At 35.2% G+C, this 18897-nt stretch overlaps 1 protein-coding gene across 2 annotated transcripts in view; it reads left to right on the forward strand.

The window, feature by feature from the left end:
- Positions 1 to 18897, forward strand: part of LOC128985142 (catenin alpha) — a 129158-nt gene that overhangs the window by 91809 nt on the left and 18452 nt on the right. The window contains exons 13-14 of one of the 2 annotated variants that reach the window (XM_054404531.1): positions 1737 to 1806; positions 18499 to 18566. In XM_054404531.1, the coding sequence (XP_054260506.1) occupies positions 1737 to 1806; positions 18499 to 18566 (138 nt within the window). Of the gene's footprint in view, positions 1 to 1736; positions 1807 to 1889; positions 1966 to 18498; positions 18567 to 18897 lie in introns of both variants that reach the window. The other variant, XM_054404526.1, reaches the window with a different exon arrangement.

Here is an 18897-nt window from a genome sequence, read left to right on the forward strand (position 1 = left end):
CGAGCATTTGACATAAAACCACATTAGGACAGGACGACGTCTGTCGGGCCAGCTAGTAGTATATAGAACATCTACCAAAGCCATAATGTTCTACCACTTCACCTAAACAATAGAAAGAAGTAAAGTTCTCACACTCAGGTTTTTGTTGCTGCTTGGTTCAATCAAATTAGCTGTTGTCATAAATGTATAAATAACTAATGGTGCTGCACCCTGTTGGTAAACCGTATAACCTTTTAATGCTATTGAATATCATAGAAACAAATTGTGTAGTTGAAACAGCTGGCGAAATTATTTAATTCCTTTTAAATATGAATACTCATAAGGTTAACATGGGAAACTCTAGAGCCGCTGGGGCAGAGCTCGAAAGGATTTTTGGGGTAAGAATATGTCTATATGTTAATCGGGAATGTGGGCTATCATCATACCAAATTTCAACACAATCCGACCAGTAGTTAATGTGTGATTGAACTTCAAACAAACAAACACACAATCTTTCACATTTATAATATTAGTATGATTCATCTCTAATTTGTCAGTAAATCCAGTCTTTTGTGTGATTTTAAATATTCAATTAATTCTTTTTAAATGGAAATAACCAAAGTTATTATCTATATCTATACTTATTTAATACGCAAGCAGGTTTTTTGGGGCAATTACTCCTCCGAAACTACTGAACCAATTGACATGTTTTTGGTGTCATTGGAAAGAGCGTAACGGGAAGTTGTGCAGGAAACATTCTTTTTAGGGAAATAATTAGAGAGTGAGGCCTAGGGGCCCTTCAATGTTTTGTATTTCTCCATAAGATTAACATGAGAAACAAACATTGTTATGAAACTGCAGCTGTTGTCAGAAATGCTGTTCTGCTATTTAATTTAATTTGTTTACAAGGGGAATTGTTCCTTGGTGCCATGTGGTCAATGAATTATACTTTTGCATATATTTTAAATGATATACACTATATAAAATGATAGTACTGTAATACATTAAGAGATCTTAATTTAAATAATCAATAAGCAGGATTGAGCCTTTGCTTATATTTTTCCTGCTAAGTGTGTTGTAACTGTTTCTCATAGTATATTATAGTATCTTAAAGTAAAACCGAATTATTCTTTTCTGCATTCTCACCCCGTAGTGAAGCACGGGCAGAGCAACTAGTACTTATTTAATAGGCAAACAGGTTTTTTGTGACAATTACTCCTCCGAAACTACTGAACCGATTGACAAGTTTTTGGTGTCATTGGAAAGAGCGTAACGTGAAGTTGTGCAGGAAACTTTCTTTTTAGGGAAATAATTAGAGAGTGAGGCCCTGTAGTCCTTTAAACTTTCGTATTTCTCCATAAGCTTAACATGGAAAACAAACATTGTTATGAAACTCCAGCTGTTGTCAGAAATTAAAAGTGAGAAGAAGAACATAATTATGCTAATTGCAAACAGTTAATAAGTTTGCTAATTTAACAGTTTGCTACAAACATTTACAGACTTGGTTGAAATTTGTTTTAAAATAACACCTGCAATACTTAGCAATTGCTCGAATTCGGAGAAACAGGCACACTAGTAGTCATTTAGTTGTCAAACTGCAGATCTAAAATCATTCTACCAGTTATTGAGGATCAAAAGAGGACAATGTCTTTATTATGAATGTTTGATATTATTGTTTTTCATTTCAAATATGCTGTCTGTGATTAGTTATTATTGTAATTTGAATCAGTGTGGTTCTGTGATTTTATGTTGATTAGACTGACGAGGAGTTGGATCCTGAAGATGTAGAACTCGATGAGCAATACACAGTCGAGACACGCAGCAAATGTAAGCACTGCTGTTGTAGCTTGTTGTAGAGTTGTGGCTGTTGTTGTTGTTGTTATGATGTGCTTGCTTGATGTCGTTTGCAGAGTTCAGAGGAGTTAGACACAGACACTGAATTTGAACCTGGTGAAGACAACATGACCATTGATAACAGAAGCCGATGTAAGCCTTATTGTTTTATTCCTTTGTAAAAATACTCAAGTTGAAAGTACTGTCTATGAAATTGTACTGAATCATTAGGTTAATTTTATTTAAATTGGAACAGTAAAAAAATTTGAAAGATTTTTTGGGCAGTGAAAAATAGTAGTGATTAATAATCTCGTACAGTAAAAATTAAATAGTTCGAAGACCTACATTACAATTTAAACTTTTCAAAAATCTAAGTTAGGTAAGTTTTGTAGTTAAGTGTTTGAAAATTGAAAAATTACACTTAGTGATGTTCCATTTTTAACAGTTAGGTTCTGGTTCAGTTCTTGGCCGAAAACGGTTCTCGGTTCCTGCTTCAGGTATAAAAAAAATTGGAAAATATACAAACGGTCAAATTTATTTTTAACACGAGTTTATTTAACAGATTTTTTTAGCAGTTTTTCCACTTCTTGATAATATTTTAGAATAGAGATGTGGGGATGTCCAAATAATCGGATCGGATTCGGTTCACTTGGATATATTGGGGCGAGCTGTCTAGTGTCTACGACTACAACCAGTATCAAAACATTCATATACACATCGCCGGTTCTTGGCCGTGAACAATAATTGAGTCAACAAACAAAAATACTTTAATATCTACGTAACGAGCAATACTGCAAACCAATGAATCGGAAACAAGACAGTTTCAGTAGAACCTCGATTATCCGGGGTAATGGGTGGGAGGGAGACAACGTATAACTGAAACCAAGGTTAATCCAACATGACATACAAACGTCTAAAACTGCATAAATGGACATTAATGTGATAATTTGCATATAACATCATCAAAATACAATTAGTAGGCTATTGCGCAATCATGAATTTTAAGTCATGAACCTTGATCCAGTAGTAAGTAATAAAAACTAAGACATTTAAAATCACATCTTACTCAAACAAAAAAAACTTGACTTTTATCTTGAAGCTATCGATCTTCTTTGTCTTGCGTACATTTTATTTATGTCAAATGAACTTTTATGTTTCAAAAGCAATAATGTGAGAGCCTACTGCAAATAAATAATTTGCAGAATATTTAACAATGCATTCCAAGACAAAAGTCTAAAGATACATATTTTATAAAATTTTTTTGGACAGTGAGGCTAATTTTAGAGGCATCTATTGACCTGGGTTAATCCGCCGCCCGGTTGATCCACCCCCGGTTTATTGAGGTTGTACTGTATTGAAATACGCCATCAACACATTAGAAATATGAAAAACGTAAAAGTCCAGTTGAGCTAAATATTACTAGTAGGGATGGACGAGATTGAATTTTTAGTTCGAGACGAGACGAGACGAGATTTTTTATTTCTCATAAAATTTCGAGACAAGATTTCTCTTCTCATACACAACGGGAAATGCACGTTCGAAATTTTTACCTGATTTTGTAACAATGTTAGATGACTGTTTAAATACTAAAATAATGATAATAGGCAAGAATATTTACAATCTTTCATTAAATAACATCAGCATAACATGTTTTTATTAATCACGCCTAACTTATTAAAAATGCCTACGATTAGGAAACATGGTGATATCAGTTAGGATAGAGTTCAACTTATCCTAAAATAAAATAAATCATAAAATAAAAGCAATATTAATTTTTATAAAATAGTTACTTGTTTTGACTTTTTTTATAGTAATAAAACATTCCTCACACTGCTTACACTTAACAAAACTTCTCAAATGTTATTAAAGTAATATTATTAAAATAATGAAAGTAATATTTACATTAAAAGAATTAAAGTAATATTTACATTAAAAGAATTAATTAAATAAGAACGCCTTCGAAAAGGAAACGCAACTACAACACGCTCCTGTATTGCGGGTATTGCATTGACTTTCTGCAGGCGTTTTTAATTTTTTTTTTTTTTTTTTATTCTCGTCTCGATAAAAATCTCGGCCAAAAAGTAATCTCGTCTCGTGTAACGAGATTGAAAATTTCCCGAAAATTTCCCGAAATTTCGAGACTTGACCATCCCTAATTACTAGTAATCAAAATAACGCAACACTAAATTTTATCCTTGTATTTATTATTTTCATTCTTCAGTTTTACTTTTGACTAGCCTAAAATATTCGTGGCAGCTTAAAGAAGGAGCCGTATGACGAAATATCTATATCTCGTTTAGTTGTTATCGGCTGTTTTGCTTTACAATTCGATTCATCAGGAACAAACACACATAAAGCAGAAAATAACTACCGAGGTCGAATGAAAGTCAACTCGTGCTTGTCTCCTGATACTAGGGATGCTGCGTCGCCATAATAGTTTACAGCTATTATATGTATGAAGGCAAGTTTACAACTAACTGTTCAATAGTTCCGCCTCTGGCCACTTGGATGTTTTGCAGTACTGTTACCGTTTTACAGTAGACAACGACTTCTGTACTGTTATGTAAGAAATAGATTTAATGTTAAAAAAAGTCAGAATAGAAACTTTTACTAGAAAGGAGACGATAATAGAAGGGTGGGAGGAGTTGGGCAATGACCTTGAAAGGCGGGCCACGGTGAATCGAGTCGGGCGGGAGTAAGGGGTGGGTGCGACTTTGTAGGTTGAAACTATATTTAGACTAGCACCACTACCCTATTAAAATTATATTATAACTAGCTGTACCCGCGGGCTTTGCCCCGTTTAACTTCTTAATTTTCAAGATGAGCTCGTTCACATGGCTCAATCACGTCCTGGTTGAAGTTCGTTCGCTACGCTCACTCACCTTTAGGTTGGAGCTCATTCGCTGCGCTCACTTGCCTTCAGGTTAGCTCGTTCCCTACGCTAACTCGCCTCCAGCTTGAAGTTTGTTCGCTACGCTCACCGAACTTAATATAATATCCATATATATATAATACCCCCGCCGCAGCAAACCTGCCGTCTAAGCGAATTTCCATTTGGCCGAATTGATTTTCAATTGATCTATTTAAATAACATTAGGTTTAACGAGTACCTAGGTTTGCTGCTACAAGGAAACTAATAAAGTAGTGTGTTTTTAGTAAAATATTAATAGCTTACTATAAAATAAATAAATTTTACCAAGTTTGATCAAAATATATCCATAAACAAGCAAACTACAACATTTTACAATATTCTCCATAAGAAAAACATGGGAATTTTAAATTTACCATTTTTTTAGTTTTATCCGTAACCAATAACCGTACAAAAACACTTTGATATACTGAATTGTTTGTTTTTTTAAGCTCTTTAAGAAGGTTTAGAGAAAAATTGGGAAATTTTGTGTTTTGAGGGTAAAAAGTGAGAAAAACCAATTTTTACCCCATAAAACCCCCCATAAAACCCTGTTCCCATGGACCGATCATGCTGGATCGCGAACTCATTCAAGTTTATCCCGCCTTACACCTTCAAACCAAATTTCATCAAAATCGGATAAAAATTACTCAAGTTATCGTGTTCACGGACACATATATATACTTTTGTGCCCACCCGGTTTGGCAGTCAGTGCGCTGGTAATTTACTCGGTGTGGCAGTCACCCGCCCGAAAGCCAGTCAGCTCTCCCATAAGCCAGTCAGGTATGGCTTCCCGTGCACTTTATACGTATGAAAACAGCAAACCGGTGCTGCTGCCTGTGTCGATAAGCGTAACTGCAATACCAATGCGGAGACTGTCTCATCGTGTGTTCTATCGTGGAGTAGTGTAGCCAGTACGGCACCCTACCCTACTTTGTAGCGGTAAAACCCAGCGGTCTGTAACCTTCGTTTACTCCTTGTTACTATTTGTGTTGGGATAGTGATTAACTACGTGTTAATGTTTAAACATGTTCATACTCCAAATAAATATGATGCACCTCTAATAAGGATCGTCGAATATTAATTAATTATAATTGGTTGAATCTTGATCCTACCCGTTCATCATCTCATATTTTAAGTTATTTTGATTTTTTTTACCTTCAGTTGAAATTTTAGTCAACTTCTCCTTTATACAATATTTTTTATCCTAGTATTTACAGTGTTTCCACGGACCGGGAACTATACGGATTTTCTTTATCTCGAGAAATATACGTGAATCTTGTCCGAGATACTGGAACTGTTTTTTACGCAATTGTGTAACGTGAAGGAGTAACTATTACATATGACAACGATATTATTCTATCTGATAAGAATAACCATGAAACTACACTCGAAAGATAAAATATTTTTATAATAATTTCAATTTTACAAACAAACTACAGGAGTTATATTTTGGGACGGATGAATGATAAGGAAGCAACAAAAAGTGGTCACGAGTGCAAATACGGGGGGGGGGGGGGAGGGGGGTACAATATAACGAACGCCAGAAACGATTATTTGTTTACTTTTCAGATTCCTTATCAAATCTCTCTCTCTATCTCTCTCTCTCTCTCTCGCTCTCTAACAATGTACAGATTGTGGACTTTACTATTTAAGTTTTCCTGCAATTATTTCAGTTCAATCCCATACCTATTCTTATGGTTTCCTATCTATTATTTTTCAAAATAAATAGTAAAGCAGGTTAAACTATTTTTTATTTTATTTTCTTGAAACCAAACACTCTTTACCATCCGGTATTCTGCAGAGTCAAATGTTTAACACTGTGTTTATAAAAATTGAATGGCCACACAATTTTGTGTTTTATTTTTTTTTACTAATAGTAACTGGGATATTTATATATACCAATAAGTGCTGCAAGCTGTAATAAATGCTGCTGATTAATATCAAAATAAGTTATAATTTATTTTGTATAATACATCGGTCATTGAATACAAACCATATAATGGGTTTTCTATTTGTAACTTTAACTTGCAAATACAGTAGAACCTCGCTTAACTGGAGTCGCATCATCATGATGCCTATATATTATATAACCTCAAAAATCCCAAGAAAATGTTTTATTAACTGTGTTTTTCAGTCTTATATTTCGATATGAACGATATATTTAACTATTTACGGTAATTTTTATGTGCAGTAGGTTCCCAATTATTGAAATATTACAGTTCATTTAACAAAAATAAGATGGAAGCAAAACGGAGAAATATCGATCAGTATCGTCAAGGTCAACCTATACGCTCGCACCTACAGACTGACAATCTTGCACTGACACTGACATACTGACAATCGTCTGCTTCTGTCTGCTGTCACAACACTACAATATTTTGTGGTTGGGTCGTTGGGTGATTAGTAACCATGACAACTTGTGGATGTAGAGAAACCAAAGAAAGAATAGAACAAAGAGAAATAATAAGAGGTGTTTTACATCATTTTTATCTTACTTTTATCATTGTTATTATTACCAGAAAGACTTAAGTACAGTACTATGATTTTATGGTGTTTTATGAGTTATTTAATATTTTTATCCCCATACTTCTGTTCTGAAACATCATGTAGTAGTAGCCTAGGATGACTACGGTATCAGTAGTCTTCTAGTCTACATTTTCATTTTGTTTTGTTCTTTACGTGATTTATTGCTGTACAGTAAGCAAGTTTTGTTTTGTTTGAGTAAGCATACGGTGTAGTTTTTATTAGTAAACCAAGGTTAATGGCTTAACATATCACGGTTGCGCAATACGTATTGTATTTTGACTATGTAAAATGCAAATTTATAATCACGTTAACGTCCATTTATATAGTGTCCCGGAACGGCATTGTTCCTGAGTAAGAAACATATAAATATCATATTTAAACTATCCAGAAGTCCTTAGTTACTCACACGGGGAAAAAAGTTTTAGGCCTAAATCATTTGAAACCTGTACATTACATATTTTTGGTCGAGTTTTCGACCACTGGACGACCACTAGTTAAAGTTAATTGTATTACAACAATCTTTATAGTAAGCAATATAAGCTTGAATCGGACTTATCTGCCTTCAGCTAATCCATCATATGATAGTACGTTAGAGAGTATGCCCATGCTGAAGTTTTACTTATACTTGAAGAATGACTTAATTTAGTACCAAGAAATAAATCACACCCCTTACATACACTGTGCTGTTTTAATGCTGTGTAGTTGATTGCTACTGTATTAACCTGTGATCGCATATTAATTCATTCATTAGGAACGTATTTAAAAAAATACTACTTTTATTTTTTTTTATTTCTATGATTTATTTACAATAACAGAAATGTGTAAGATTAAAATAAATTAATGTGTTGCATTGTCCATTTAAAGTTACATCATAGTAAATTAAAATTCCACTGAAACTTAAACAAAAAAAGCCGAAATTAGTTATAAAGAAAACACGAGTTTCCTTTATATTGCTTATACAATCGAAATATACATACTGAGCCACGGCTCGGTCCCCCGGTACTTTTCATTTTAAATATTCAAATAAAGTTGATTATTTTTAATGTTTTATAAAACGTGACATAGCAAATTTCCACGGAACTTTTCTTGTCGGCTACTACTTTATTTTATTTTTTGGTCAGGTTAGTTTAAAAACAGTGGATTCTGTATACAAAAAGTGAAATGTTCTAAATCATATTTTTTTTATTTTTGGCTTATGTACGTAATTTAAATTGTACGAGAGGGGCTTCCCACCGTGCCGGATTGCGCCGTGCGGGCATATTTTGATCCAGTGGCGGGTGTTTGGTGTTTTGAATAAGAATACTGAATTGCTCGTTTTAAGATCGTATCATTACAAATCCTATCATTTTAAGATTTGCTTACACTTACGAGAAATGCATTTTCCATTTGTACATTTCTCAGGTACAAATTTTATGAAATAACGTACATTATTGCGTTGTTTGACAAGTAGCTGGGGACCAAGCTTTGTTCGGGAAACTTTACACTTTGAGAGTATTCCTTGGTCAATGTAATGCTATCCCAAAAATAATAATTTGCGGTATTTTTTTTCTTGACATTTAACTTCTATTCAAATAATAATATCATAGTTTACTGAAATGATGAGATAGAAGAGTTTTTAAAAATTTGTTTGGTTCCCCTAAATGGCCGAAACTATAGAAATTACCCAGTATTTTTCACGCTGAATTCAAAGAAGGCTATTAGTAGTATGAAAATCTTCCCACCTTCCTTCCTTTGAAGTATTAGTCACTGCAAGAACTTGGACTCGCTCCAAAACCAGAACCGAAACGTTTAATTTACCCTCAATTTTTAAAATGTAATAAGTTACAATTTTCTGGAAACTCAGGACACTTTCTGACTGAAAATAATTACGGTTGATCCTTGTTGGTGAGTACCAAAAAGGAACCTTAGGTATAAACATGGCTGTATATCCAAGTTTGGTTGTCCTTGATATTGCACTATTTCATTGACACTGACAAATTAGGGCTAGGCTGCACTATAAGTTAATTGGAAGTTTATTTGATATCTAGTCCTAAGCTTATAGCCATCTTAAGGCAAACATAACCAAAACCTAACCACAGACATATAAATATAAGTGATATAAATATAAACACTCATCCTCTGTAGGCCCAAAGCTACCTATCTATATTTTTTTGGGTTAGGATTAGTACTTTTTTGAGAGAGTGTCATTATGTACTGAGCACACTTAGATGATATAGGGTATCAGTGATTTATGAAATTATTTATTTATAAAAAGCAACCTAACGGAGTTACCTTAATGATGCACACAGTATTTAATACAAAAATTAAAGCTTATGCCTATGTATATTAGTTTTAAAACAGAGTAGAATAAGGCACCTATAATCTAGATTAGGCATTGATTAGTGTTTATAAACTAAACATGGATGAACCACTAAGTCAAGCTACTAATCCAGTTGTTCAGGCTAGGCTAAACTGAACTCTGAAAGCATCCATCTCAAAACGGCCACAACTTAAGAACAGATCCTAGAATTTGATTTATTTTAAACTTTATTTTTCTGAAATAGATAGCTAAACTGTCCAGTGCAATCATCCCACACTGCAAATAGCAACACTCAAACTTAGTTAGGTAAGCTAGTGGTAGGTTACAACTAATTATTATCCCTGTGACCGATTCAGTGTAACATCTGACATCAGTCAGAATCAGACGACATTATTGACAACGACACTCGTCGTGTCGTTTCTTTAATATACGGTATAATATAGTATAAAACATCTAACATATCAATAATAATGTTCTACCACTGCACCTAAACAGCAGAAAAAAGCAAATCACCAAATTCAAATCACCAAGATTCGCACAATATGACAAATTATTTATAAATTTAAAACAGTATATCTTCTGTGCCAGTAGTTAATGCGTGATTGAACTTCAAACAAACAAACAAACACACAAACTTTCACATTTATAATATTAGTAAGATAAGATGTATTAATTAAATATTAATTACTAGCTGTGTGCCCGTTCTACGCACGGGGATCCTCTAGTGGTCAGTTGAAACCTTCCTAAATAAAGAAAAACTATTGGTTTGCATATTTTCAGATATGCTAGCCAAACTATTATATACAAACAAATACAGTATCTGACAGTTTCAAGTAAAAAAAATGCGTAATAGATCTATGAGGGGTACACTTCCATATCTGTTGGCACAAGCAACTAAATTAGTAATATTGATTATTCGATTGTTTAATTCCATATATCGTTTGGTTAGTTAGGTTAGGTTAACCTTACCTAACTAACCAAACAATATATAGTTAAAATACTATACCTCAACCTCGCCATTAAACATTCAGGTTGGAAATTTCACTATCAAAGGTGCTCTTGGCCTGTCCGTACGGAACACTGAGTTATATGTGCTACCAACTTATGAATAATTGTTTAAGCCTACGAACCCAAGAGATGGATAATTGGTCTGTTGGACGTATGGTCCAGCGAGCAGCACATAGCGTTGAGAAGACACATTAGAAATACGATTTGAGCATAATCCGTAAACCTCTGTTACAATCACCCACTGCAGTTGTCTCTAAACACTTTACACAACCACCATTGAAGTGCCGTCAACGAGTTGAAACCTTATATGTAAGCTATTGGTAACGCTTATGTAAAAAATGTAAGTTTCCCAGGCATATAGAACACTGAGTCAAAGTCTTTTCCCCGGTTATAAACCCAAAACTCGATAGAAATTCTATACACAAAGAAGCTCTATTTTCATTTACGGTTACCCTACACATTATTGCACTTGCGATTAATTAAATCCGTTATGTATGGAAAAACGGTTTTAATCCAACTTGGTTTGGATTTGCTTTTGAAACTTGATCTGAAATGATTGCGGTATTTGTAAACAATATTCAATGTAAACATATCAGTGACAGCTAGAGAAAAATAATCTTGATCCGAACAGCTGTTCGCTATTTCATATGATGATTCATGTGATAAACATTGTGAGAAAACTTGACAAAAATCGCACAAAATTGGGTTTTAAACGTCCGTAAGTTTTTTTTACAAAGTAGCGAGGCCATATTTTAATAGCTAAAGACACTTTCGCCAATCCAGTGAATACATTAAAATGATTCGAGGATCTTGATAGGTACTCTCGTTTTCAGGAGAAGGCCGCGTAAAATGGCCTTTGGACCGTGACAGACGGAAGATAGACAACAACGGAATTGAGATAATAATTGATGATTGAGATAATAACGGAATTGAGATGAAACTTTTTTCGGATTCTTGAATGTTTAAAACGTAAAAATAATCTAAAAGTTGATGATTCTGAGCAATGTACAGACAAAACTCTAATTTTATTTATATAGATTAGTACCTGTGGTGATTTTTATTAGAAATTTATTGAAGTAAATAAAAAGCAAAGTTAAAAACCATCTGACCAGTGTTTTTATTTAAAAAGTACGTAGGCCTATTTGATTGGCTTTGTTTTCTGAACTAAAATATCTATTTCCTGATCTATTTTTAGTTCCTGTTTTCGAAACATAATTTGGCAAAACAATTATTTATTCATTAAACAACTTGATCGAAAAATAATTTCTAAACATTGGAGGACAATTAAAAAACTTTTGAATTCTAATAAACCTAGCTGCCGTACCTGTGTTTTACATCGGAGAGGATTTTGAAGAGAAAAAGTTTGATACACGTCACATATTTCAAATCCCACTCCAAACACGTCATGTTAATACGTTTACTTCCTTAAATTAAGAAAGTCACAATCTCCAATTAACAGGCTCGTAGCAAAAATTAAAAGTTTCACAATTCGAATAGTTTCTACCTTTTGGACCGCAAAATCAAAGAACTTTATTGACAGCATTTAAAGCTGACTTCGTTAAACATTCTGTTATCTACATTCTTCAAAAATGTAAACATTGTGAAACTTTGGAATCCCATGGGGCGTAACTCAAAGAAAACACGTTAAATGTAATCGGTATATTTGTTAACCAGGTACAGGGCTACCTCTTGAATTGATATAGATAATAAATCGAAAAATAAAGAAATATAAGTTGATTGATTATTGGCTCTTACAAAAGGGTAAACAATCAAGGAACATGATTTAATTAAGTAACCACACATCACTGAGTCTATATCTTCATTCTTTCTTGTAAAAATCGCTTTGATTGTGGCTATATAAAATAGGGAAGTAATATTTCACTGTACAACGAGCTCAAAAGCTCGAGAACCAGCAATAAGATGGAAATAACCGGCAGAACCTTTAACCATCCACTGGCTCGCTAGTCGCTACCCCAGGTCGGTCGGTAGCCGGGTAGCCCATCAATGGAACCCGTTAGGCTCGCCCCTACCTCTCGCCACAAAAGAGACAAGAATTTTGCCTTGTTCCACACGCCTTTGATTGTTTGAGGCGGGAAAACTATTTGTGTGCTACGGCCCGCGCAACACAGGATATTGTTTTCGTATTAGTTGGCCTTTTTCCAAGATGACCGTGACCGTTAACTTATTTTATGGACTCCCTTGGAGAATAATTCAAAACTACAAAGAACATTTCTAATCCCACAGTATACTAGCTATTTAAATTATAAACACTTTGGTGTTTGAAAAATATTTTTGGACGATAAATTTTGCAGCTTTTTGAAACCATCCAAGATGGCCGCTTGCCTAAAAGGACTCAACAATAGGCCTAATTGTGCGACTATAAAGCAATAACTTCCCACCTTACGCTTGCGAATTAGTACGGTACATATTTGTATCCACAGTTGCCAGGACGACGGCTGCACTTTACTTTACGTCCTACACTCATTCGAATGAAAATATCGATTATTCGATTGTTTCATTCGATATATCGTTTGGTTATATTAAGACGACCAAAGATTACATTGACATTTAGGTATTTAATCTGTAGAATAGTAATTGTTAAGTAATCTGGAAGACAACTAATTAAAATGAAGTGCGAAAGATGGGTTATGAGAGTGCTCAATGCCTGAAGCATAATCCATTTGTTTGAGGTGCGGATTTTTAAGCTTGTAGAACAAATAAATATCACAAAGTAGAAGGGCAGGAGTGAAAGTGACTGAAGTGACGGGATACCCGGGTGGATTTTCAGTGACTGGATTCCAGTGGTATGCGGTAAAATATATAGTGACTGGCTTAGCAGCACAAATTTTACGTGACTGGCTTTCCCATGCAAATGCGGTGGTGACTGCATTAGCATAGCATTTTTTACGTAATTATATTTTAGTATTTTTAAGAAAAAAAGAGATATATACGTTCAGATATGTCTAGGCTTAAGATATTTACCAACATATATTATATATATATCATAGTCTTGAAATATATTGGGGGGTGCAACTGACTGACTTCCAGTGTATATTTTATGTGACTGGCTTCCCGGGCGCGGCCGTGTATATATATATATAAATCTATATATATATATATATATATCTATATATATATATATATACATATATAAAAATTTGAACGAATGGTGTTTTTGGCCTCTGGGGACATTAAAATGAAAAAGTAAATCGGTCCCGGGCCTAAGTCTTACCATGAGCCCTACGGTAATAGCTACTTCCCTATAGGGAAATTCGCTAAAAGGCAAAGCCCTCACTGACTCACTGACTGACTGACTCACTCACTCACTCATCACTAATTCTCTTACTTCCCATTTACCTAGGAGGCTGAAATTTGGTACACTGATTCCTTAGGCATTAAATAGGAAAACTAAGCTGTTTTTATTCTGATCGGACTTTCGGGCTCCGCCCCAGTAGCTCTGAAGTTTTCCATTATAACCTTATGAGTACCCATATTTAAATGGAATTAATGAATCTTAACAGCTGTTTAAATCAAACAAGTTGGTTCTGTTCTATGATGTTCAATAGCATTAAAGTTACAAGGATTACCAACAGGGTGCAGCACTATTATTTCTTTTACATTAATGACAACAGCTAATTTGCAACCAAAAGGTGAGTGAGCGTAGCGAACGAACTTCAACCTGGAGGCGAGTTAGCGCAGCGAACGAGCTCCAACCTAAAAGTGAGTGAGCGTAGCGAACAAACTTCAACCAGGACGTGATTGAGCCATGCGAACGAGCTCACTTATGAAGATAAACGGGGCAAAGCCCGCGGGTACAGCTAGTCCATATATAAAGCCCAAAGTACCCATGAACTTTTGAGAAAATTACAAGTCACACCCCTATAAACCATATACTTAAAATGTTTGTTATGACGAAAAACTTTGCGCAATACTATCCATTATTTCATAAATTGCCCTATAAGGTCATAATTGCTTTCCAAAGGGAACTTTCCATATACCTAATGTTAAAAATACCTCAGTTGTACAAGTATGTTATTCTTTCAATTTATTACCTTATTAAAATCAGGTGAGATCACGATTACTAGAAAAATACCGGTATGGATCATAAACATAAACAAATGACGTTTTTGGCCCGAAAATAAACAGTATTTAACATTGCTTAAATGGAACTGCCAAAACATATGTTCAATGATATTAGTATAGGATTCGGGCCAACAACGTCATTTGTTTATGTTTATGATCCATACCGGTATTTTTCTAAGTAATCGTGGGTGTGATTATTTGTTTGTATTACTGTAATCTGTTTTGTTTATCAACTTAAGCAATCAATAACCAATCAATAGTTTTATTACTCTATACATGTATTATTACTCTAAGTTAATACTTATGAAGTCAAACGGGGTGAAGCCCAGGGGTAACAGCTAGTTATAATTAGCTAAAAAACAACATTTAAAAAGGAACAAGGTTATAATAACTTCACAACTAATTATGAATATATTAATAATTATTGTTTAACTGACACTGCAGAACAAATCAAATTCCATCGTTTTGTTTGTCCAGTCAATCCTACATAACAAACAGCTGCCGACCCCATGGATGCATAAATAGCTTTGTGTAGGTTACTAGGTTGCTCGCTGAAAACTTCTATGCTATAACCACTTATTGATAACAACAGCCATTTATGAGCTTTTTATTTTAATTATTGTAGCTATTAGAGGGTAGGCCTAATAAGTGTTATTTAAATGTTAATTACCTAATATAGAAATGCTATGTTGAATAGCTATATTCAACAAATCTTTTTAAGAACTAAAAATTACGTAAAGTTGATGGAACCATTCAACCGAAAAACCGACAACCTTCCAACGGTTCTCAGCCCTTGTTATTTCCTCAAGAACAGTTGGAACCGAGAACCGTCTTTTGGAACCGACATATCACTAGTAACACTTTTGATTGAACAACTGTTAATGTTGGTGAGGGAATAAGGAGTAAGGCCTTTACTAACCTTGATTTTGTTCCGCGGTACAGTATTAGGTGATATTAAACCATCGCACTATGTTTTGATACCATTTTTTAAATGCATTGATTTTGTTAAGCCCCAGTTGCCTTGCATCAATGATAAGAAAAACTTCATCAAAGTTGTATTCAAATTACTAATGATCTAGGGACACCAACAAACGAAGGGGGGGGGGGGGATTGTTGTATACGTTTCATTATGCTTAGTGGCCCAGGATCACTTATAGAATAAAATGGTTTATATTACCTGTCCGTCAGTGATCCTATTGTTGTCGTCTTAGGCGACCGGTTTCAGGATAAAAATCCCATCATCACTGAGTCATGACCACGCAACTACCCGTGCCGCGTCGTAGTGTCCTGTACTGGCCAGTAGCTAGCAATGTTAATCCGTATTTTCGTGTTTCGTGTTGTATGTGTGTGTTTATATGTTTACCGACGACCTCAATTTGAGTGACATGACATTTTTGACAGCCTGATGATGGGATTTTTATCCTGAAACCGGTCGCCTAAGACGACAACAATAGGATCACTGACGGACAGGTAATATAAACCATTTTATGTTGTATACGAATTTGAACCAAAAAAAGTTTTTGAATTAATCACGGATTATCAAATATTGTAACCATCTCAAGGAAAACTAGAATGCAACCTCACTAGAATGCACACTTGCACAAATATGAATGCAAAAATCTTATTTCCTGACACTTAAACAAGTTTTTTTTTTTTTTTATTTAGATTATTTTTAGTTAATTTTAATATTTTAATTAGATCACAACAGAGGTTGTGTTATTTTTTTTTAAAGATGGCTCTAGTTCAGGTTTTAAGGATTGTGGTGAACACGACCATCACCCTGATGTGGATGATTATCAGGTGGATAAAATTGATGAGTGGAAAAAGTTACCTAGTTTCTAGAACTAATAGTCTTTTGTTCTTGTTGTAAACAAGAGTAAAAATTTCATTTTTATCCATCCATTTATCAGTATATTTTATACATTTTAGAGCTTTCCTGATAATCCTGTTTTATAGTCCTTTTAGTCTGTTTAGTCATAGTCCTTTAATAAAATTTTAGGATGGATCAATTAATTTCTTGAAGCTGTATTTAATACCTGATAAACAAAAACACCTCTGTTTTCACGGGATTGAATTTTTAGTTCGGGACGGGATTTTTTTTGTGCATAAAAAGAAAGTCTTGTGAATTGCAGTTACCAAAAAAGACAAACGAAATCAATTTTTACCTTTTTTGGCACTGATCTATAAAAACAAAAAAATGGTTAACAATTTACAGGTACCTATAGAAACTTGTGACTCGCGGTCACGGTGCGATCGTCAAAATGACCGCGGTCACGGGGTGATCGTCAGTATAACTCCACGGTCACAGCGTGATCGTCGGTATGACTCCGTGGACACAGTGCGATCGTCGTTATGCCTCGTGGTCACGGCATGATCGTCGGTATGACTCGCGATCATGGCACGATCGTCAGCATGACGCCGTGGTCACGGCGCGATCGTCAGTAGGACTCCGCGGTCACTAAGTGATCGTCGGTATGACTCGCGGTCTCGGCATGATCGTCGGTATGACTCCGCGGTCACGGGGTGATCGTCGACATGACTCGAGATCACGGAATTATCGTCAGAATGACTCCGCGGTCACGGCGCGATCGTCGTTATGACTCCACAGTCACAGCGTGATCGTCGGTATGACTCCGTGGTCATGGGGTGATCGTCGGTATGCCTCGCGGTCACGGCACGATCGTTGGCATGACTCCGCGGTCACGGCATGATCGTCGGTATGACTCCATGGTCACGGGGCGATCGTCTGTAGGACTCCGCGGTCACGGGTGATCGTCAGTATCACTCCGCGGTCACAGCGTGATCGTCGTTATGACTCGCTGTCATGGCGCGATCGTCGTCATGACTCCGCGGTCACGGCGTGATCGTCGGTATGACTCGCGGTCTCGGCGGGATCGTCGGTATGACTCCGAGGTCACGGCGTGATCGTCGGTATGACTCGCGGTCTCAGCGGGATCGTCGGTAAGACTCCACGGGCACGGCGTGATCGTCGAAATGACTTCGTCTCCTGCGTTCGCGGACCTATCGTGAACATCTCTCGAAATAGAGGTGCCATCGTCACTCGCAAAGCGAGTTGCCGACGATTGCCCAAAATTGCCGACGATCGGACCAAATCCCGTCCCGAAAAATTCCCGAATTAAATGTAATCCCGTCCTGATAATCGGGAATATTTTTTCCCCGAAAAATTCCCAAAATTTCGGGTTCGTCCATCCCTAGTTTTCATACATATTTTTTTGTATAAGCACACATCTTGGAAACATATCCTAGTTAGTACAGAGTATTTCCTAGTATCTTCCTGTCCATTGGTATCTGGAGTCCAAGGTATAGTAATCAATTAGACCAATTATTTCATTATGCACTGCACACTAGCTTCGCACAATTTTTACTGCAGTTGTGTGGATCACTCTTTGTGTTTGTTAGCAGTAACATGTAGTTGAATTACTTGCATTTTTTAATGCCCCGTTCATTTTTTCATACAGTTTTGATTTAGCAATAAAAGGTAGTGCATATATTGATTTTGAATTCTCATTATTTTAATGCTAGGATTCATTAAAGCTGAATTACAAGTAAACCTTTCTGCATTCAAACATTTTATCTTAAATCTCAAAATTCAATCAGCTTTATTTTCCAAAGCCTTTAACACGCTTTTAACACTAACGCTGGTTTAGTGAAGTCCTGGTAGTAGGATTTTTCTCATAAGGTATCTGGTAAGGTTGCTACAATATAAGGTATTTTCGAAACATTCAAACTTAATTTAGAATTAACTTAAAGTTGTTACATAGGTGAGAAACTTGTGAAAACAATACTTATCCATTTATAAATTGACATTCTATTATTAATTATTTCACCTGGTTTACAGCAAGCGCTCATACTGAAGGGTTGGGAGTGGATGAATATCCTGACATCAGTGGAATAACCACTGCTAGGGTGAGTGTTTCCCATCTTCTTTAGACAATCCGTTCTGAGGTTAACACCTCTTCACTGGGAGTTTGTAATGCAAAAATATCACAAACAATTCACCGTTCACTTTGTTTTACTTTAAAACACACATGATAAACTGATCTAACTCCACATTTAAAACGAATTATGTTTCAAGTGGATTTTCTGTTTAATAATTAGTGGTAGCAAGCGGGGAGTTTTGATGTTAGCCTGATCATATCATAATAATAAAAACTTTCTGTATCAGTAAAGTATCAGCATTTAATCCCCTAGATGTATTTATTATAATTTAGTTAGACATCTTACTTAAACTTTTAAT

The sequence above is a fragment of the Macrosteles quadrilineatus genome, unplaced genomic scaffold, assembly GCF_028750875.1.
Source record: "Macrosteles quadrilineatus isolate MER2022 unplaced genomic scaffold, UCM_ALF_1.0 Scaffold_1__1_contigs__length_201487025, whole genome shotgun sequence".
Taxonomy (NCBI): domain Eukaryota; kingdom Metazoa; phylum Arthropoda; class Insecta; order Hemiptera; family Cicadellidae; genus Macrosteles; species Macrosteles quadrilineatus.